The sequence below is a fragment of the Chelmon rostratus genome, chromosome 22 (assembly GCF_017976325.1).
Source record: "Chelmon rostratus isolate fCheRos1 chromosome 22, fCheRos1.pri, whole genome shotgun sequence".
Classification (NCBI taxonomy): Eukaryota; Metazoa; Chordata; class Actinopteri; order Chaetodontiformes; family Chaetodontidae; genus Chelmon; species Chelmon rostratus.
The window spans coordinates 15,059,734-15,082,831 of NC_055679.1; the positions used below are offsets into that span (position 1 = coordinate 15,059,734).

Below are 23,098 nucleotides of genomic sequence, written 5' to 3' on the forward strand. Positions count from 1 at the left end.
CTCTGGGGTTATGAGTTCCCCTCGATACACAACCACTTATTACATGTGACAGAAGTTCCATTGTTGGGTCACATAATGACACCTTTGCTGAATTAAGACACAACTTAAATGTCCAAAAGTAAGTAAGTGGACGTCTAGGCTTCAATTTCATTGTTTACAGCAGCCATGTCCAAACTATTCCATAAAGGGCCGTGTGGCTGCAGGTTTTCGTTCCAACCAAGGAGGAGCGCACCAGGCTGGACTCATTTAATCAGCTGATCTCCCCTTTCAGCTGATAACTAAGGGATCCCTTGATGTTGATTGGTTGGCCTGGTGTGCTCCTCCTTGGTTGGAACGAAAACCTGCAGCCACACGGCCCTTTGTGGAATAGTTTGGACATGCCTGGTTTACAGCCAACAGCCATCAAAATACCCCGCCTGAATACATGTCCTGCTATTCATTTTGGTGTAAGGTTTAATTTGGGCTAAATTGCATACTCTAGAAATAATGTCAGGATGGGTAATTCATGTTCTCCCTGTGTCGCTGTGGGTTTCCTCGCTGGTGCAATGACATGCAGGTTAAAGAAGTTGTTGCCTGTCTGTCTGTATGTGTGTGTTAGCCCTGAGATAGAGTGACAACCTGTGCAGGGTGTACACCCCCCACTTCGTCCAGTCAAAGTTGGGACATCCTCCAGCCCTCCACCACCTTGCATAGGACAGGTTGGTTAGAGAGTAAATGGATGGATATCGTCTGCATGCGTTTCACTCCAGTGGTAAACAGACACTAATTAAGCAACAAGACAGAAATCAAAGACATTGAACTAATCTGAATTAATACTGTTTTTACTAGATTAGAGCATCTAAGTGTTTTCATAACACTAAACTCCCAAAACTGTTAGTGTGTGGACTAGTAATTTAACAAAACATGAGATTATCATTTCAAGTGGCAGCCCGGCTAAGAGATAAACAGCAAGCTTGTCAAGACATTTTCAATCTCATACCAAACAACACGAAGGACTGCGTGCTGTCGAATTTGGCAGTTATGAACACTATAGTATGGTTTTTGAATAAAGAGTTTTATATGCATTTAGTCGCCATTTCTCTGCCCTGTGGGTGTAGCAGTAGGGCTCCCACATAACTTACGAGACAACACTAAATCCTCATCTTTCCTAACAGTGTTAGGACATGAATCTCAACACGCCTCGGGCCGAGCTGCTGAGATAATGTGCCGACCCACAGTAAAACTGGCTTTCCACGGCGAGCAGGAATGCCTCCAGGCTGCAAAGTGGCTGCTCTGGAATGTCTTGGACAGAGCTGTTTAGGGAACTGTGTATATCTGTTTGACCTCATTAGTACCGCGGGCCAGGGCTGTGGACTCCATGTGCCAAGTCTGTACTCTCCCCGCTACTTCACGCACATCACTGGAAGGAAGCTTGTTTGCGAGAATGAATGCGGAAAAAGAGGGATGGAGAGAGAAAGAGTGTTTGTGTTTATTTGCACAAGGATGAACTTACACTGTTGGCATGTTGATAAGGGCACCGCAATTGTAAGATGAGAGGATTTTGATGTTAGAGCAGAATGAGAAAGTAAGCACCACAAAACACACACACACTACACACAGCACCCTCGGCATACTAATCACATGTTGTAAAAATGTAAGAATGACTGTGACTGTACTTGCATGCATGCAGTGTAAGCAACACACACACACACACACACACAGTGTTTAAATTATGTTAGGGGCTGTGTTTTCTTTCCTTTTCCTTCAATACAAAACCCCAAATGCAGGCTCAAGAATTCCTCCATGGCCTGCTCATTGTGCATGCAAACCAGCACACATCATATCTCCCTCGCAACACCAGAGTGTAACTGTAAAGGTGCACAGTGCAAGACCGTAATGTGCGATGACAAGAGGCCAGGACTCGTATTCATCCTCCGGCGCTCGTGAAAGGCATTCAGCGGAGAGAAGAGAGCGTTCTGTTTCGGAGCATTTAGAAATGTCTCAATGCCTTTCTGCACAGACAGTCATTGTATGACTTAACTGAAGAGGGCATATTCAGTGTGTACCAGTCAGGTAGCTACAGGTAGGTGTAACAGAGAAGGCCAAATTGGTTCTGACAATCCGGAGGAAGTGGGAGTCTTGGTAGGCCAGCAACACTGCTGGCCATACCTCATATATGGTTTAGACACTACAGACTTACTGTCTGTGAACATAAAGCAGTCTGTGTGTCTTTGGAGGTCCTTAACGATGCTGATTCATCCAGGGTCAAAAGTTAGTGGTTGTGAAGGACCTGGAACCACATCAAAGGCCTCCACTACAAAATTGTGTCCAAGCTGAATGCAGAGTTGTTTAACAGTAAAGTGATACTGAGCTTCAAGCAACTGCAAAAGAGAATTATTCTCAATACAATTACCATCAGCCGGCATTCTGGTGTGCGGATGTTAGCTCAGTAATGCACCGCCGAGTGGCTCTGTTAACAGAGCTGCTGTCAGATAGCATCCTCCCAAATACTTTATCATTCTCTTTTGGAGGCCAAGGCTGCAGGTTCAGGGCCACAGCACAGCAAACGAGGGTCCTATTTAACCCAGAGACCCAATGAAGTTAGTGGCTTTCAACCAGAGTTGTAGCCCTACTGTTAAAAACTTACAACTACATCATTCCCAGAATAAAGGATCTACCAATTACAAGGATCAGGGTTGAAGAAGATCAAAAGCTTGATCCATTTATGATCCTTAGTTGTTTTGGCTTTGGGTTAGGCAGCTTTCAGAAACACCGGACCTGCACAGAGTGATCCAACAAGCAGGCTGTGAATAATGCAGAACACTGATTGCAGAGCAGTTACGCCTTATAAAAATGGTTTTGTGTGTATTTCAGTGACACCTCCACAACCCTGAAGTGCAGCTACTGGTTCAAGACTGCATTTGAACTTCATCACTTTTTTCACACTGGAGCTGAAGAGAGGCTGTTCAAACCCTCCTGTCCGACAGACTGACACTGCCACCCCCTACCTATATAATAATACTATACACTACTGTAATATATGCTGCATTTTCTTAACACAGCAATGTGCTGTCAAAAATGTCATTATTGGCAGATACTCAGTATTAAAGAATGTAGATCAGGGGTTAAAAGCGTGATTTTGACATATACAACTGTCACTTGATGGCACAACTACCCATGCACTAAACCACAGTTGATTCTCAGTCTATTGAGCCTACCCCATCCATCCCACAAGCACTAGGTGCCAGTGAACCCTTTCTTTGCCATGCAGAAAAGAAGCGAAACTACCCCACTTTATGTCCACACAGCTCGGGTGGCTTTGCTCTTATTTAGCCGAGCGTCTTTTCGGGGGTGGTAAACCTGTGGCTGGCACGGCGCTCCCATTTGGGACCAACTCGGCGCCAAGGCTGTTCCTGCAGCATTCAGACACAGATACAGAAAAACACCATGCGGCTCCTCTCCGCATGAGGTCTGGGTGTTGCGGGGACCGGATGACAACACCCACAATGCACGCTGGCACAGGAAGAGAGGAGGGGAGCGATGTGAGAGAAGGTAGGAAAGCAACGGAGGGTAGAAAAGTGAGTGGAGGGATAAAAAAGAAGCTTAGCAATGCAGCCCTCATTTGCCACGCCTAATCAGAATAACAATGGCTGCTTTCAAGTTAGAATAATAGAGACCCATCACTCATCATAATGGCGAGAAGCATGGCCTGGTCAGGCTAAACCCATACAGTCCGCCACAGGAACCAGGGGAGGCTCATATAGTAGTTAGTCTGTGGACTGAAGGAGCGGCTAATAAAGGCATTGGTCTGGGCCGCTGGACTGAAGCCGGAGGCGACCGGACAGTTTAACGAGCTTAGAGAAGCCAGCGTTAGAAGACAGCCGCATTAAATTCCACCACGGCAGTCAGACTTGACTTTGAGAAAAAAAACAAACTCAGTAAGGTGCAGACCAGTGTGAGCTTCGAGAAGTCCATCAAAAATTAAACAAGTCAGACAACTCTGCTGCAACGTGCCACGCTGTAGTCTGGTACTGTCTTTATGTTTTATGTTTATGGTCAGTTACATTCGTGGGACTGATCGACAGACTGTACAGACTCAACAAACTCATTTAGCACCCTGAAAAAGGCAAGATGGCACGACATTTAACAATGAAAGCACGGCATGTTGGAGGAGATATAGTCAGACTTGTACACAGACGCAGGATAGAAAAAGTATTACTTGCAGCCATAATCACTTTTTTCTGTTTTGTGGTATGTATCAAGTGTAAGTGCTTGACTACACATCGGACGCAGCACACAGACAGTCAGCGCACAGTAGCCGAGAAGCAGCCAATCCATGAACTGACTGTGATAAAATGCTGCCTTTCTAGGGACTTAAGCTGCATCAACATGCTGGTTTTGTGTGTGACTTCATATAAAAAAGAACAGGCAGGAGTTTTGAAAGACATCATAGGCGGTGGGCTACAACGCCTGGAGAAGGGAATCACTTCGCGTCCCATAGAAACTGGCAGGTGAGGTCAATCTCAGTTGAACAACACGATTTCAAGAAAAAGCAGCTGGGGAAGCTACTTTGAAAGCAGAAGCTGGAAGAAGCTGGACCACAGCAAAGCTGCTCTATGGAGAATCTAGTTTGGTTGGCGAAGCCTACTTAGAAAAAGTAGTTCAAATTCAACGTATGGACACGTGATATGAAATTATAACAAATGCTTATACAAAAAAGTCCAATTCCAGCCACAAATGCCACTCAGTTTAAAAGAAAGCGCCCACTTTATCAGAGGTCATACATTAACCAAATAAATAAATACAATTCGGCACACAGAAGTAACTTTAACTACTTTAATCGCTACTCAAATATGAATGTAGCTCTACCAGTAAGCTACTGCAAAATGTAGTTAAACTACTCATTTAAAACGTGCTTTTTTTCCACACAGCTTCAGTTATCCCAAGAAAATTAAGCCTTTGAGGTCGGAAAAAAAAGCAGTTTGACCCGAGTGAGTCTAAACGAAACAGAGTGCAAAAGGCTCATTAAATAAAGCAGAGTTAACGGGAAAAGCTTCTTATTCAGTGCATGAACTGTGGCCACTTCTGTGGTCATTTTCAACTGTCTGCATGAACGTGCGTGTTAGGTGGGATTAATTCTGGAACAGCAGCGTTGTAAACATTGACCTTTCAATGTAGCTCCACTGAAAAGACTAAAAGGCACAAATCCCACATTTATTCCCGAGAAGTAGGCTTAAATTCTGAGAGCGAGGGAGAACAGAAGGAGGATGATTGCCTTCAATTCTCTTTCAGTTCTCCTCATTTCATTAAATTCTGTGAAAGAAAATAAAAAGGGCGGAATGAGCGAGCAGGGCGAGGGAGTTAAGAAAAGGGATATTAATGAAGGCAGAGTGCAAACAGCAGGGCAGGAATGAGGGGAGTGAAGAACCGGGGAGTTTTTGCTAATTGTTGGAGGGAAGTCAGGCAACACTTGCAGCGCCACTTCTTAAATGATGTTGCATTGGGACGGGAGGGAGAGAGGCCACACACTCCCTTGACCTCAGTCTAATTACTGCATACCTTGTGGTGAATAACAGCAATTCTGCAGAGACTCATGGAAGAGATGAGGCCGGTGTGATGCCAGACGGCTGCCTCATCCCTTTTGACTTCCCTGTGGTTCAAAAGCAGCACAGCATGGCTCTGCTGCCCGGGGGCAATGAGAGCTTCTGGGGGAAGGTGTGCGTTCTACATTCTCCGCTCTCCTCATCACTGGCTGCAAATGCACTCCTCCCTTGCATAACAGATAGTTTTGAGAATTCAATAAAAATCCGGACCGAACGCTGATCTAGCAGCAGCCCGGAGCGGGATGAGTTTTCAATCAGCAGCTGAGTCAAAGTTTTGCTTTCTACTACAAACACCAAGCGTAGAATGTCTGACTCAACTGCGCCGCGAGGATGAAGTCAAACAGGGCACACTTTGGGCAACATATTTTCAGTGTGCGCGGAACTCCTGAAGCATAAAATCAATGTTTAAAGAAAGCAAGCACAGGGGAGAAAATAACAGGCAAGAGCCACGGGGTGATTTAGAACAGAGCATGGGCGCAGCACAGTACAGCCGGCAGCCCAAGGAGTCTTCTTCATCTTACTCATCATCAGGACAAACGAGACAACCATCGAACAAAGATTGATTTTTACCTCCAACTGGACACTAATTTAAAGCCAAACTGTCAAAGTTGTTAACTTTGAACAGCGAAGTCCATCTTTCATATTCAATAATACATGGTACATTTGCTTATTTTATATATATATATATATAGAGAGAGAGAGAGAGAGAGAGAGAAACTGGAAATGCAGATGCTCAAACTTCTGTTTCATTTCATTAACTGCAGCCAAGATTATAGTTTGTTTGTTTTTTTTTCCATAAATTGATCAATGGCCAATAAAATGGTAAAAAAAAAATGTTACTTACAATCCCTTTTAGCACTCAATCTGGGTTTGATTCACTTGGACTAACCTGAAAGTCTGACATTTCCAAACATCCACACCTGCACTTGAACGCACCATAAGTGTCCCAGTTGGCGAGTCGATAATCTCGAGCGCGCACATCGCTCAATAACAGATACCATGTGACATCTCACTGTGTACAGTAAAGGGATGATTAAGGGAAGTGATCCCACAATTAACCTTTTCCCATCCTGTGGCCTCGTGAGCACAGCTGCGGTCAATGCAATCAAAGGTGAACCAGTGGCAATATTTTCTTTTTTTCCTCCATTTCCTCCAAGCTTGCTTGCTTGGATTGAGTATCACATCTCACTGATCCTTCACATTACCATCCTTGCTGCAGCAGTGACCTGCAACAACCTTTGTAGTCGTAAATGTGTCACTTCAGTCCCGACACAAACATCAAGAGCGCAGAGCAAATGGGTAAAGACGAAGATTTGGAATAAAGGGTCTGACTGCTGTCAAAGAGGGGCACATTTGAAAGATAAATAGTGCACCTGCTCGCCAAAAAATAAAAGACAACTCTGAGTGCGTGCCAAGCTTCAAAGCGCTCTTTTTCCTGCATGGAAAACGAATGACTTGAATGTAACTGACATCTTGCAGCAGCAGATCGTTCGCTTATCGGTCCACTATGAGAAGAGAGTCAAACTAGATCACAGCTTGAAACTCAGCTGCAGGTTAAAAGCACTTTGTCAAAATATTTTGACTCTATTTTGACAGTTTTAAGGGTCATTAATGTGCCTCTGATGGAAAAGAGGTACACTGTAATGTAGATGTTAAGACCAGAGAAAAACACGACCCTGATGATGCCAGACTGTCCTCCCAACCAAAGCAACAGCGTCAGTAGTTTCATTAAATGTTAAAAAGCAGTGGCAAAGACCCTTAGCTGTGGTCAGAATTCAACATAACAGCCGACACCGACTTCTTGATTGTTCCCTAACCTGAATCTTTGTGCCAAAACCTGATCAAACCTCAACCACAGCGATGTCAGATCAGAACTGTTTATCAGGCAGGAGCATCGGATCAGAAAATGCTTCTATGTGTATTTCTGGAGGGCAAGTAGAGAGTTAGATTTTATTTATAAAGCCTGAGCTTCACAATCTGTACTGCATACGATACCCTCCGTCCTCAGATCCTCGATTGGGATAGAGACAATTTTGATCCCTTGTTTCAATAACTCCCACCATCAATATCCCAAACTGTTACATCTCCCCGTTTTGCCCTCTATATTGAGTTATTGGCCAATTTTGATATTTAGTTCCAGATCTAGTTAATCAAAACAATAAACTCAAAAAAGCAAACAGAGAAATCAAACATGTTGATCCGTTTCTTACTCGTTTCATGGTCAGTTTGAGGTTGGTTCACAGTTTTACCAAATTAAAGCAAACCATGGTTTTCACTTTCTTCTCTTGTGATATATTTACATGCTGTAGCTGCTCATGATGCACCAGCTCTAATGGCTGTATATGAAGACGGACAACACGACAGCGCCTCAAAAGCAGTGGCTGCAGCAACATGGGTCAGATTCATAAAAGAAAAGCTCAAATAAATGTTTCCCAAAGATGGTTCCTGTCATTTCAGGTAGTTCCTGTCATGCTGATTTATGACAGGAAGAGCTCGTCTTTCGGATACATTTGGTTTTAATGAGTTATTTGATGCTATAAAATGGGTGTGACAACATGACCTCAACGAGGTGGGACCTCAATAGTACTACTGTGCAGATACTGCCTAAAAATGACGTCACCAGTGCAAGATGGCGGCGCCAGCGTCCGTGATAATTTGGCTTCATTTCTGCACAGTAATTGGAGACGCATATTCCATCTTTTCACCCCTTCACCACCAGAGTCCAGGCTCTGATGAAGTCCGCTTGCTCAAGACTCACATGTCTCAAACTTTTTGTGCATCACATCGAATAAATAAAATTTGCTCACTCTTTAAGCCTCTTTTTCTATTAAGTCTCTATTTTGGCTTCTTCCAAACGTGTCTAAGAATAGACAATAAGACCAGGGTGACAACTTAATCTCATGTCAACTTTTTGTGGTGGAGGGAAAACTGAATTTTTTTGTACCAACGCAAATGTTATTATTTTTCAGCACATAAAACTACCGGATCTGTCAAGCAGATTATTAGCGTGCCCTTTGTCGTTTTTGAAGAAGAAGAAGACGTCTAATGAAAAGAAAGAACAGGTTAAAATCTGTTGGAGGATGTCGCAGCAAGCGTGAGCCGAAGCCCGACGCAGAAAACAGCAGCGCCGCGGTTGTCAGCCGAATTAAAACCAGAACCCCCTCTCCTGTCAGCTTCGCCTCCCCTCCCACCTTCCTGTGCTACGTCTGCATCCACCGAGCATCAGGTGTGTCCCTTTGTCTCTTCCTCATGGCCGGGCTGTCTTTCAGATGGCCCCTCGCTCTCTGGCTGACAGCTAGGAAGGCATGAATAATGTTTGCCAGCACGGGGACAGACAGGCCGAGCTGCGCCGTCCGTCTCTTCATCTCCCAAACCTCTTAAAAGGCGCCTCTCTCGGCTCCCAGAGTGCGTGAATGAGAAGGAGGGAGACAAAGAAGAGACGGAGACAGAGACAGCGCTGCATATGTAAGAAACCTCCCAGGAGTGATGATGTGAGCTGGCTTAAAGCAGCTGGAGGTGACCTCGCTGCAGGCTAAAATAACAGGGTGGAGGGTGGTTGCTAAAGGGAAGCTAAAGGCTAGTATAAGACTTGAGAGGAATCCCAAAAAACTCAAAACTATCCACTGGCCTCAAGGACGTATGAATCCTCACTGTGAGGCAGCAGAGTGAGATACCTGATCAGTTTATAGACTGTTAGAAAGCGGAGACAGCGTCAGGTTTTACTGAATAGATGTGCTCATAATGTGTTTCATTGTTCCATCTAGGATCTATACTGGCCGGCGGTAAATCAATGTCTTGTTTACAGTCTTGTTGCAGACTCTTTATCTTGTCACAAACCGCTGCTCCGTCAGCTCGGCTGTAATCGATCTATAACGCTGCATTTTCAACAAGAAGCACTTAACCCACACGGGATTTTGATCAGATTCTGGTCTGTCTGTAAGGTAGCTGCAGTAGCATCGTCGGTTTGAATGGACAATTTGAGTGGTTGAAAAATACACTTTCTCCATTTATTGCTAACGACCCCTAAAATCAGATATCACACTGTTTATAAACCAGGCTAGCAGAGTCTCCCTGTTTCTAGTCTTTATGGTAAGGTAGGCTAACCACCTCCTGGCTAGTGATAACATTAGCATGACTGGCTAACTAGCTTGTTACCTACAAAGCATAACTTGTGTTAGATACTAGATATAAGATATTATACTACAAATAAGTAACATATTACATTCGCTCTAATAATACTCTACAAATAATAGCTTAGTAGCTTTACCTTAAAGTGACTAGATGTCCCGTTCGTACGGGATTGTCCTAATTTCAAGGTGGGTGTTGTCCCGACAAATATCTGTAAAAACTTTTGTCCCACTCTTTCTTACCTAACCCAGTACAAAAACATACAACAATATGCCACACGAGTGAATTCAATACTGATTGAGCAAAACCGTCATAGACGATTATGCTTTCAGCTCTTTGAGTATGCTAACTGCTAGCTGTCATACTGGAGAGAAAGTTGATCTCTCTGAGCTCCAGCAGGCTTACTCCTTCCTTTGTAGAGGACCCGGCAATGAAAATGCTGCATTCATGGCGTCCATGGTGCTGAACGGCTTGGTTGGTGTGCTAAGCTCTGGAATAATTGTCCCCTATCCTTTCCCCTATGTGGCCTGCATGAACGACTCTACTTAAGGGTCCCGGTTTGGGGGTTTGAAAATATGGTCACTCTACTCTACCCGACCGTTCTTTTATTTCTGTCTTCTGCATTGATCAAGTGGTGAGGATGTGTCCTTTTTGCCTGGGACATGTACCTTTAAATCTTATAGCACAGCACTGAGTTAGCATGATAAGTAGACATCAAGTGCATATTATAGACTGTTTAACAGGTTTCTAACTTTCATGGGAATCAGCTGAGATGGAGTTTTCACCCAACCCATGTAGTTAATGATAATTACTGCAGCTAGCTAGTTACAGCTAATAAAATCTGCAGGCTATGAGAAATCTGCATTGATTTTAATGGCAAATCTGACACCACTGTCATTGCTAACTGCATATGTGCAGTACAAGACTGGAAAGCCTGACAGACGTAGCAACAAGTGTTCCTCCAACAAGGGAAGCAGCATGTTTTGTCAGTCTTTTGTTGTTATGTGTCCAGCATTTTGTAGAAGTGATTAGCCTTAAAAAAAAAAGAATTAATCTTGGTCCAAACCTAATCCACTCACAAACTCACACACTGAGGTGGACACGGATGCAAATGCTTCCTCTCTCTCTCTCTCTCACACACACACACACACACACACACACACACACACACACACACACACACACACACACACACACACACACACACATCGACGTGGAATAAAAAGACAAGACTGTTTGATCCTCGCCAAGAGACCGGCATAGAAGGACAGACCAACCGCCGCGGCTCTCAGAAAAGCTTTAATCGCTCCGTATTGATTGCTCCCTTTTTTTGGTGAATCAGCAACAACTAGTGTGGGCTGAGGAGTTCGCTTAATATTCCCTCCTCTCCATGAGCAGGTCAGCCAATTTCACCCTCCCATATGCCTTCGCTCCAAAATATCCCATTTAGATCTCATTTATATTCATACCACTGGCAGTTTGAGGGAGTAGGAATATTAACTTTTCCCTTATGAAATCTTACAACACCTCCCTCTACAAAATCTTGCGGTATCCAGGGGGTGCACCTAGTTGCACAACAGCAATCCTGAGCCACTTTGTGATTCATCGCAGCTTCACAACCCCGGTGTTTACTCTGGCTTCAACATCTGCCCACAGGGCTGCTGGTGTCGGCAATGTTTCTCTTTGTGAATTTGATTGGTTTTTGATAAAGAGGAGGCCCGAAGGAGGCTGAAAACAAGAGTGCTCCACATGCGAGAAAAAAATAAACCTTCACTACAGATGACAACGCTGATTTGTTGCGAAGAGGAGGAGGACCACCTTATCTTTGGGACAAACGAGGTGTCGCTGAGACTTGACTAAAAAACATCACAGGGAGACGTTTCAAGACAAATTAGCATTCCTGTAAGAGAAAAGACACATTCCTGGTGTCAGTCACTGTAAAACTGTGTACATACAGCACGCTGTAAGAAAATCATTCACTGTATAGCGTTTAAAATACAATACATGCACACTGACAGCATAAGCATCAACATCAAGGACAAAAAACATCGAGAGGATTCAAGCTCTTCAGTAAACGGATGAGCCTTAAGGTTGGCTTCGTCTTCTAGCCATCAAAAATCACAGCCTCACACCATAAAAAACAGCTTTCATTGCCAAAACCATCCATCAATCACGGAGCTATACAAGCTCCCCCCCTCGCCACATTCTCACAGGTAAAAACAAATCCTCCTGCTCGTTCTCCAACTGTGGCCATCGCGTGGATGTCAGCGCTGTTCAGACAGAGCGTAGGTGTGTCTGATGCGCTCAACGTGCTTGTAAACACAACCGAGAAGTTTAATCCGCCTTCGTTTAGCGCACCAAGACTGCCGGAATCATTAGTTCAAAGCTATCTGGAGTGAAATATGTTGGACCATCTGGAGATTTTCACATAACGGAGTCTTACACCTGTTCATGATCACAGGATCTGCTTGCAATAATTAGCCAACGAGCTGATTAGTGCAGCAATGGGAAATTCATTGTGACTGGTTTGATGACTGGTATTTATTATCAAACGAAAGCCATGGCTCTGAGGATGCGACTGCTGAGGGGTCAGTTGTTCCACCGCTTTGGTGCAGACAGAAACATCTGAAAATATATTGATGGATCGCCATGAAATTTGGTGCAGATATTCATGGTTCCCACAGGATGAATCCTAATGACTTTGTGATCCTCTGACTTTTTATCTAGTGCCATAATCAGGTCAACATTATCATTTGTTTATGACCAATGATCATGTTTACCTGTGGAATGATCCAAACAGGTGTTTTTGGAGCGTTCCACATCTTTCCCAGTCTTTTGCTGCTCCTGTCCCAACTTGTTTGAAACGTGTTGCTGCATCAAATTCAGAATAAGCAGATATTTACAAAAATCAATGAAGCTGATGAGGTGAAAACATCAAATATATTGTCTTTGTGCTATTTGAACTGAGTATATGTCAAAAAGGATTAGCAAATTATCACATTTTGTTTTATGTTTTACACAGCGTCTCAACTTTTTTGGATTCGAGGTTGTGTGTGATTTGCTGTCACTCTGAAAAGCTGGAAAAGGAACAAAGCAACTGAAAGCTTCAGTAGTGACCTGAATGACACGCTGTACATTCATTTAATAAGCCTGAGCAGAGGCATAAAGACACAGACACAAGTGAGGGCTCAAATCTGAATGTGGGACAGAGAGGAAGGCTCCAAAACAGACACTGCATGTACGCTCTCATTCATCACAATGAAAAGGTAAAGGGCTCTTTTGTATTCTCAGTTTCTTTATGCTACAGACACTATTCATTTATAGAATTTATATAATGTAGAAGATCATAAAGATTTCTTTCACCTTCTTTCACCGTTTAAAGAGACTTTCAATAACGAGACGGCTCCACCGGCTCTTTCAGTTACTGTTAATTCAATGACACAGAGGCACAAACACACACAGACAGCGAAGCACACATGCACACCACCACACAAAAAAGTTTGCAGCCTTCCCATCTCTCAGTCCTTGGAATACTTCCACTTGCCACAACAGATGGCTGATGTTGACAAGGAGGGAAAGGTGGTTATAGGTGTGTGTGAGCGAGCTCGAGTGTGTCTTATCGTTACCTGTTCCCAGAGGTGAGCCTGGCAGTCAGACAGCGTAACACAGGCAACGACAACAGGATCTCTCCACCAAACCTCTGTCAGGCATGATTGGACAGCATGTGGTAAGTGGTGCAAAGGCCCCGGGGACGCGCTGACACAAACACACACACACACACGGCGGCTCTTTATGTACATGTGTGTGTCTGTATGTGTATCACACTCTCTCTGTTACACTTGCTGGTGCAACTTAACACTCTCAATGGGACCCTGACAAGAAGACAGATGGGTCTGACTGTACTGAGAATCATTACTGCACTCCCACGCAACAGTGTGTGTCTGACTCAACAAAACTTCTCAGGGATTGCCCATCTTTCAAACCCCCCAACAGACCAGTGACCAGTCCAAACTCATCATCACTCACATCAGTCATTGCATTACTTGGGCATGCGCCATTGACTTGATAGTGTCATAACATACTGGTTTTCCCTTGAGCTGTACTGGATAGCTAGTGTGTTGCTGTTTTCTGAATTGCTTCTTAGTTGTATGGATGTTGATGCTCAGGACTCCTGCATGCAAGACAATTTCATCCTCAGGCACAGTAAGGCTGACCTCAACCTTCAAAGGTTTCAGCTGATATACGAAAGACTTCATCCAACAGCTTCCAGCCACACAACATGCAGTTCAAAAGACAGTCACTCATCAATAGCATGACCAGTGTTCATATAGGACGTTCAAAGATAACATGAGACATCATCATGAGAGGGCAAAGTATTGCTTGTTTTGCTGCAAGTGAACAATTTTGAAAAACACCATGAGACAGAAACATGGACTTGTAATGCAAAGATTCATATGCATAAATAAATGCTTTGATCAAAAACAGGGCTACGACAGAGGACGACCCTTTAATTAACATTGAAACAAGTCATTCTCCACAATCAAATGATTCTCCCGGTTTAGTCTCTTCACAGAAATGTTATTGCAAAGCCAAAGATGTGAGGCCGGTGCTGGATACAAAGATCAGAGTACTATGAGCAAAGAGGAGAAATCCCAGCTCTTTTATTTGATTTAGGCTTTATCGGCCATGTTTTCCACCAAATCCTCAGGCAAACACTTGAAAAGACCAGTTCTGGTTGAAATGTCAACAATAAAGCCTGTCTAAACCTTATCAGGGAGCTCTGATTGCAGTATTTCTTGCAGAAATATCCTCATCACTCAGCAAAACTTGACAGTAAAAACTTTTGCTAGAGAAAAAGAGCCAAGTGATTGCTAGTACAGCATGTATGACAGGCATCACAGTACGTCTGTTAAGGAGCACACGATACCAGATATCTGTAATGTGCTAGTGTTTTATATGGACTGAGAAACTTGTTAGAAATCAAAAAGAAGACCAGTGCAAAAATGAAATACAGGTCAAAAGAGAACGCAATCGATCAACATCATGGATCACCCATGTCTGGACTCATTTGCTATCTTTCACATGCAGCAAAGTTTTCTTTGGAAATACCTGAAAATCTTTGCAGAATGTCGGTTATTAAACTAACTTTTCATGGAGTGACCAAATAAAAAAACCCTAATGTGTAATCTGCTATGTGCTGGTGTAAATTTAGCAGTTTAGGGTTTCACTTTACAACCCTGGTTCCAAAAAAAAAAAAATAAATAAAAATGAGACACTGTGTGAAGCATAAATAAAGCAGAAAGTGATAGTTTACTTATTCTTTTCGACATAAACGCCATTGAAAACAGCACAAAGACAATATATTTAATGTTTGACCTCATCTGCTTCATTGATTTTTCTAAATATCTGCTTTTTCTGAATTTGATGTTGTTTCAAACAAGTTGGGACAGGAGCATCAAAAGACTGGGGAAGATGTGGAACGCTCCAAAAACACCTGTTTGGATCATTCCACAGGTAAACAGGTTGATTGTTAACAGGTGATAGTATCATGGTTGGGTATGAAAGGAGCATCCTGGAAAGGCTCAGTGGTTCACAGCGAGGATGGAGCGAGGTCTGGAAGGAGCATGCTAACCCGACATGATAAGTAAAAAGTCAGGGTGTCACCAAAAGCCATTAGGATCCATCCTCCTGAAGCGATTAATGCCTCAAACATTTTCAAGGCAATCTGTCCAACACTAAGATATTTTGACTCTGGACCAAAGCGGCAGAGCAGCCGACACTGCCCTCCCCAGAGCCACGCTGTTAGCTAAAAACAACCTTTTGAAACTAGAAAGGTCCTGCCATGAAGACTGCTGCCATTTTCTGCCTTGCTAAAGCGCCCCGTGCTCAGGCTGCTGTAATGACTTTCCCCAACACCAGCTAACGCTAAGTGGGCGCCCGGCGAGCACAATGATTGCCTTCGGCTGACCTGGAAATGTCTGCTCTTACCTGCACCCAGCACCACTCAGCGAGGCTCAATCGGCGTACAGTTCACAGCCACAGTGCAGCAGAGCTACAGTAAGAGCTCCTCGCTGTAGCGCCAGTGAAAGATGCGATGACAGCCTCCACAGCTGGCTGCATTAATCCTTCACTGGAGCTGAAATGGGAAGCTGAACTGGGGCATTTCCGTGTGTGAGAGAGAAGGAAGATGAAGGAGCAGGGAATATGATGTAAAGCTAATTTAACTTGATGCTTTGGCAGCAACATGTATGAGTTACAGAGACAGTTAGTTTCACTCTTCATGCAGATTATCCAAGGTGAGAGTGAGGTAAGAGAGATTGGGATTTACACATTTCCTTTTTTATCATTTTGCAGATGCGATTCAAGTGGTATTGTTCACAAAGTCGCCTGCATGCTTTGTGTGGATTGAAAAAATATCCGCTAAGCAGCAGATAAGGGTTGACTCTTACGGCTGCCACAAAAATATCCTTCTTGAGCATCAGTTTTGTGCAGCGGAAACATAATGGCGGCACTCGACAGGGTTACAACAGCGCAGAGGTCCCTGACCCCTCAACAGTGACCGTCCTGATGTCGCATCAGGACTGAATATGCCTTGCTCAACTTCCCGCTGCACTTGTTATCCATTAAAACTTTTCATAGGTGAGTCTAATGAAGACTTTTATTGTGAATCAACTACAGAAAATTCAAAGTTAGCAAGAATTATGATGCAGTTGCTCACAAACAAAAGCATAAAGTTCACAACAACCAGGCGTTTCCCGTCTCGCAATAAACAGCCAGAATGTGCAGGTTAGATCATGAAGGTAAACGATGCCCGTTACTGCAGCACACTGCTGGATGTAAACCTCTGCATACAGCAGCTCAGAGCATGGCACGACGTGCATGTCTTTAAAGCCTCTGATGGTGACCGCTGCTGCGTTAAAATAGCAATCAAGCCAGAAGCAGCAGCAGTTTGACGCCATTGTTGTTGTCATTTGTTCAGTCTGGAGCTGACTTTACTTCACGTAGTACCCCCACCGCTCACAGCTTTGACTTCATCTTGCAACCGCTTAATTTCTGAGTATGCGCTCAAGCACTGCTATGAAGTCTTCAAACACTGCCTCCGATACCTCAGGACATCTAAGAACACCAAACATGAGACGCATTGCTAGGCTGCCATGACGGTACAATGACTTTGACAAAGGAACTGTATATGATGTGGAGGGTCCAGTCTGGCAGATCCCTGATCCACTTAAAAGAGACTGATACTGATCCTGGAGATAACATCTGTAGATAACACATTATTTGAAGTTGAAAATGCACCAGAGCTCAAAGTGGGTTAAAAATTTCCACATCGACCTTCACTGTGATTGTATCTACAGGTGCAGCATCAGCCACAGGAAGTGGTCCCAGCCCTCTTCTTACATCATCCATAACGTCTCTCTCTAACGACAGTGCACTGGGAATGTGATTGAGCCCTCTTTTCTCTTATGTACCCATCAGTGTTTTGTGGACATCCTAATTACATCCTAAATACTACAGGGCAGGCCTGATGGCTGGTGGCGATCTAATTTAATCCCCACCTCAGAGACCAATAAAAGAGCTGAGACTGTTGAGCCTAAAAGGTGACACAGCCCTCGGATTTCAGACGAGTGCGTGGGAAATTAAGTGCTTAAATGCAGAAACATGATTCATGATCTTCCCTAATTGTGGAGAAGATCGTAATGAAAGTTGTCAATTCAGACAAGATCTCCCCGGAGGAGGGGGAGAGCGCTGCCACAGTCGTGACATCGGTGAAGCAGCGGACCACTGCAAAGGAGAACTTGACGAATTATTCAGAAAGGCCATGCACAACCTTTGGAGATCGACCATGCGTGTAAACTGGACAGTGACCCCGTTCCTTGGCTAGAGGCTAACGGAGGGAAAATAAAACACAATTTGACTGTTTTATTTAGACGTACTGTGCTGGCCCATTGCAACCCTGCATCTGAGAGGGCGTGTTTAACTGCTGGCCGGTTGTCTATCTGAAATGGCTCTCGTTAATGATGGATCAGTATACAAAAGGACAGCTCAAATTCCTGAAATGTCTCTCAACGGGCATGACGTCCACAGATGGAAACATCAGTGGTTCACAGATGAGCAACCCGGGATCGATTCACACCGAGCAGCTGTTCAGTGTGAGCGAAGGTTCGTTTTACAGCCTTCACCTAAACTCACCACAACCAGTGCTCAGAATTTCAAACTAATCCTACCCTGCTATTACTGCTGGATGCTGTTTTATCCTTTTAATCATACTGTTGCTTATAAATGCAACAGTTTTTCAAGTACACCCAAAACTGGATGAGGAAATGACATTTTTCGGTTCGCAGTCATACGCTCCAGCAGTTCTAACAATAACCAATATTTATCTAAATCAAAGGACGGCTGCCTAAGTGATTTGTCGACCATCTAAAAGAGCGAGTGGGGAAAAACAACGTTGTGCAAACACAATGGAGGAAAAGCTCTGGAAAAATAAACAGGGAGAGAGCTGGTAATTCAAACTGTGGATGCTTTACTGTATCATTAGACATGTTGATCTGATGTAGAAAACGTTAGAAGCTGGTGTAAATCTCCACCTGAAGAGTCTGACCACACTGGATCAGATTCACACATGAAAACCTGCAGTTTCAAACGTCTAAACACACAAAAAAGGTCAGAGGTACCTTCTCGTGAGGAGCTGCTGGGCTCATATGACAAAGGTCAGTCAGTGTCATCCGTGAGAGCCATTAATTAAACTTCATCTTTATACTGTATATATTTATATTTACACTTTCTTTATTCAGTCAAAATCCTTGCATGTGTACACATACTTTGGCTATTGCTGACTCATGACATCCATTATAATTTAGATTCCACAGTCAGTCTGACAGTCCCGAAGACATTCAGTTTACTACGACATACGAGTTAGAAAGTCCTCACATCTGAGACACTGGAACCAGAGAACGTCTCAGTTCTCGCTTAAAAAATGACGATTAATTGATTATCAAAACAATTGCTATTGATATTCATTTAGTGTTGACCTGACCTGTTACAGTATTCCCATACGATGGCATCATGCTATGCTACATTCATCCGGCTAATAAAAGCTTTTCTAGAACCCTGATTCCAGAAGAGTTGTGTAAAACATAAAAAAACAGAGCAATCATTTGCAAACAAACTGTGTTTACTGACAACAGTTTTACAAAGTGTTCCTGAGCCCATGTATTAATCTCCTTTATCCAACCATGTGTTCACAAAGTGGTGAACCTCGCTCCATCCTCGCTGTGAACCACTGAGCCTTTCCAGGATGCTCCTTTCAAAGCCAATCATGATGCTATCACCTGTTACCAATCAACCTGTTTACCTGTGGAATGATCCAAACAGGTGTTTTTGGAGCGTTCCACATCTTTCTCAGTCTTTTGTTGCTCCTGTCCCAACTTGTTTGAAACGTGTTGCTGCATCAAATTCAGAATCAGCAGATATTTACAAAAATCAATAATGTTGGGGCTGTTTTCAATGGAGTATATGTCGAAAAGGCTAAGGAAATCACATTATGTTGTATTTATGCTTCACACAGCGTACCAGCTTTTTCAGAATTGGACTGTACATCATGCATGTCATGTGTCATACAGAGTATTTCCAATAAAGCTTTCAGAAGCTCTCTGTGACTCCAGAGCCTGCAGAAAAACTGGCTCTAATAACAGTAAAGTTCATTGTAAAGAAATGATCGACCATGAGGAAAGACTTGAATTACACGGTCACTTTGTAAAAAAAAAATTAAAAGACAAGTTTATAGCAGCACAGCAGGTGGACATGTGTCATCTGTCCGGTCTGATGAGCTGTGATAATACTGACGCAGATTATAAGAATTTAAGTGCTGTTAAATTAGAAAACTTTAACTGTTGTTTAACACACTGCTGCAGGACGCTGCAGCGTGTTTCTCCTCCATAATATTTACTTAATGTACATATCAGCCATGTTAAAAACAGCTTGACGCTGTAAACAAGCAGACACGAGCAGGGCAGCGGGAGAATATCAATCACTTCAGCAATCACTGGAGGATATAAATATTTCATGGAAAAAGTACAACATTAGTTTGATATAGGCTTGGCTGCCTTTTGAATAAATCCCTGGTGTGCTGCTGAACGCACACACACACACACACACACACACAAACACACTAAGACTTTGATCCAAAGCCTCTTACTGGGTTTTGCTGATTTTTCACCCCAAAATGAGAGCCCACAGATCCTCCTCTCAGTTCACAATGCAAGACACCCAGCGTCATTAGCTGCAGAGATCAAAGACGCGGGCGTCCGGAGGAGTGTGTCCGTGACATACGAGCCCCTCATCCAGCGGAGGACATTGACAAGCGCCCAATGGAGCCTGGAGCTACGTGGAGTTACGTGAGTTGTGTGCACTTTTTAAATGCGAGAGTCAACATGGGTGTCCTGGCTGCTGGGTGTTTTGCAATTTAAAAAAACGTCTCCAACAGCTATGGAGTCTTTGGACGGCACAGCCCTGGCTCCACGCGCCTCCAGTGAAACCACAACACTGGCTTAAGCAATCAGCTGCACTTCCAGCTCGAATAAAATACAAAAAAACTGACATCCCTGCTGCGTCTGCGGCATTCAATAACTGTGACCTTATCATACTTTATTGTATTTTTCATTTTTCATGACACCGGTATAATGTTAAACAAGGGACTCTGGGATTTGCTCTCATATTTATACAGTATCCCTTCCAAATCCAATTTAGTCCACTCAATGTAGCACAAATTGGATAATAAATATTGCATACTTACATGTCTGCTTTGCAAAAAAAAAAACTACATGTGTGATTCAAAGGTTAAGAAGTAGAGCAATTTTCTCTCCTTCAAGAACGAAAGCGAACTCTCAACTACACGTACCCCAAAGACTACACTTCCACATGCAGAATCATCCAGAGCTGCATCAGTGTCAGTTATTTTCCCAATTAATCGTTTGGTCATTGAAATGTCAGAAAATACTTCTGTGATGTATTCTAACTTTTTGTTTACCATAACTTAAGAGTAAGAAAATCAGGACATGTTCACATTTTAGAAGCTGAAACTAGAGAGTCTGGGCATTGCTGCTTAAATAAAAACAACATTAATGATTAATAAACAAAATTATTGCAGATTAACTTTCTGTTAATTGGCTCGTGAATGCATCGACTGACTGTTTCAGCTCTGTGTACATGAATAATAACGTATGCGACTGCAAAATATGTGTCACATCATTGACCATACATACATATTGTGCTGAATGTTTTGTTTGCTTGTTTGTTTGCTTTATTGCTGCGTGTGAATCAGACTCGGTTTGGAGCAAAGTCAGCAAAATGCAATCAAATATAATCTTATCGAGCATCTAACCTAATCCAATGTTTATGAGTGGTATTATACTTAGGTTATTGAATATCCTGTAATCTTGACCTACAGTGGCTGTGTGACATTTAGAAATATTACATTGAGTACATCATCAATGTGTTATATATTTGTTATTATTAGTTATGTACAAGGCTGGAAGCATACTTGTAAATGAGTGTGTACTTGAAGCATGTGCAGCACTGGAGTGTGTATTTTCTGACTGCCCCAAATGTAACACACCCCCTTAAAAAGCCACACATAGCAACAGGACCCACAACCAAAACACGTCTAAAACACCTTTTCACAACCGCGACTGGGGAAATAATGTTCATTAACGGGTACGGAAGATTTTTAAGTACATAGAAAACACATAAAAGTTAATTTCTCTGACATAGTTTGCGTTAAACACCGAGTGACGGGGAGTATCAGCGGAGGAGACAATAGCACTGCTGTCAAAACACCAAACCGTGTCAAAAAGCTAACGGTTTTCCGGGAGAGAAAAAAATGCACGAAATGCGGGAAAGTTGGTGTGAAAGCTGGAAAAGCTCACCTTGTTTGACACACTTGATCCGGACGGGGTCTTTGCTGTGTTTGACCACAGCGTGGACGTCCCTGGTGGTGAGTCCAGCCACCGGGGTATCATTGACTTCCAGCAGGAGTTCATCCTGGTAGAGTTTGCCGCTGTGGCAGCCCGCTTTGCCCGGGAGAAGCTCGCCGACGACCGGGAACTGTCCATTCTCTGCGCCGCCCTTCAACTCCAGCCCCAGCTCCCCCTCCTCATTCCTGCAAAGGACACTCTCGTGGACTTTGTTCGTCCAGTGGTTCTTCCTCTTCTTCAGGCTCTTGGACATGGCTCAAACAGGGGGAAACCACATGAGTGCGGCCGTGGAAGAAGTTTTATCGCTCGCCGAAGTGGCCGTGCCGCCGCGATGTGTCCAGTTTCAGCGGTAAACGCCAGTTGTATCCATGTCAGCGCACGCTCTCACACGCACAGCAGCTGGATCATCAGTCCGCCTTCGCGTTAACTGAGAGCTGCTCAACTTGTGGTGCCTTCATGGTCTGCCTCACAGATCGGAAAACACACTTTGGCGTACAAAAACGACCCGGTGAGGAAGTAAAACTTATTCTTTTTATGTTATCGTGACTATTCAAATAACTTTATTGTTTCTTTTTTGATTATGTGGCAGTTAGGATGGATGCCAGCAAATTAATTGTATAGTAGAAAAAAATGTATTATGACTAACAAATGAACTAATTCACTTTGTATAACCATCTTTTCATAAAATATGAACAACAATTAACTTTCAGCACCTACAGACATTAACTCATATTTAAAAACACACTTTAATAAGTTGGGTTTTTTTTTTGCAGTTTTATCAGATTAAATTGCCTTCGGACGTGTGCTATAGCCTATAAATGCCTCCATTTACATAAATTAACAAACCAGTGAATCAATGCACATTTACATAATCATTCATTTTATAACTTTCACAACACCACACATTCTTCTGTGGAACCTGATTTCCAAAATGACACAGCTAAAAGTGCCAAATCTATTTACAACTCACCAACTTCGAATTTTTAAAAGTCTACGAGGGGTGCCTGAAGGCAGCATCCAGCTCCAACCAACCCAATTGACCCGGATGTGAAGGCTGGAGGACGAAGAGGAGGAGGAGGAGAGAGGCAAGGCTTTTCCCAAATCCAGTTTTCCATGGAAAAAAAGGAAAAGAGAGGCAGAGCAGCAGTATTTCCACTGGCATGGCAGCGGAGCAGCAATAATAAGGGTTTTTCTTCATACCACAACTATGTCTCTTCTTTTTGACGTTTGCTTACCGACACTTCAAATGCTACAGTTTGTACAAGAAGCGAGAACAAACAACCACACAGGATGAATTATGAACACTTAATTTAACTTCAAAAAGTTAGATCAACTCAGCTTTTTTTTTTTTTTTTTTTCAGCTGCATTGTCATTCCTTTCCCCTTGAAAGTGGGACTGCATCAGTTACAG

The 23,098-nt window shown here is 43.3% G+C and overlaps 1 protein-coding gene across 4 annotated transcripts in view; it reads right to left on the bottom strand.

Moving 5' to 3' along the window:
* Positions 1-21,941, bottom strand: part of magi2a (membrane associated guanylate kinase, WW and PDZ domain containing 2a) — a 223,455-nt gene extending 201,514 nt beyond the window's left edge. For all 4 annotated transcript variants that reach the window (XM_041963732.1, XM_041963731.1, XM_041963730.1 and 1 more), the window contains exon 1: positions 21,641-21,941. In XM_041963732.1, the coding sequence (XP_041819666.1) occupies positions 21,641-21,941 (301 nt within the window). The remainder of the gene's footprint in view (positions 1-21,640) is intronic.
* Between the last annotated feature and the right edge of the window lie 1,157 nt (positions 21,942-23,098).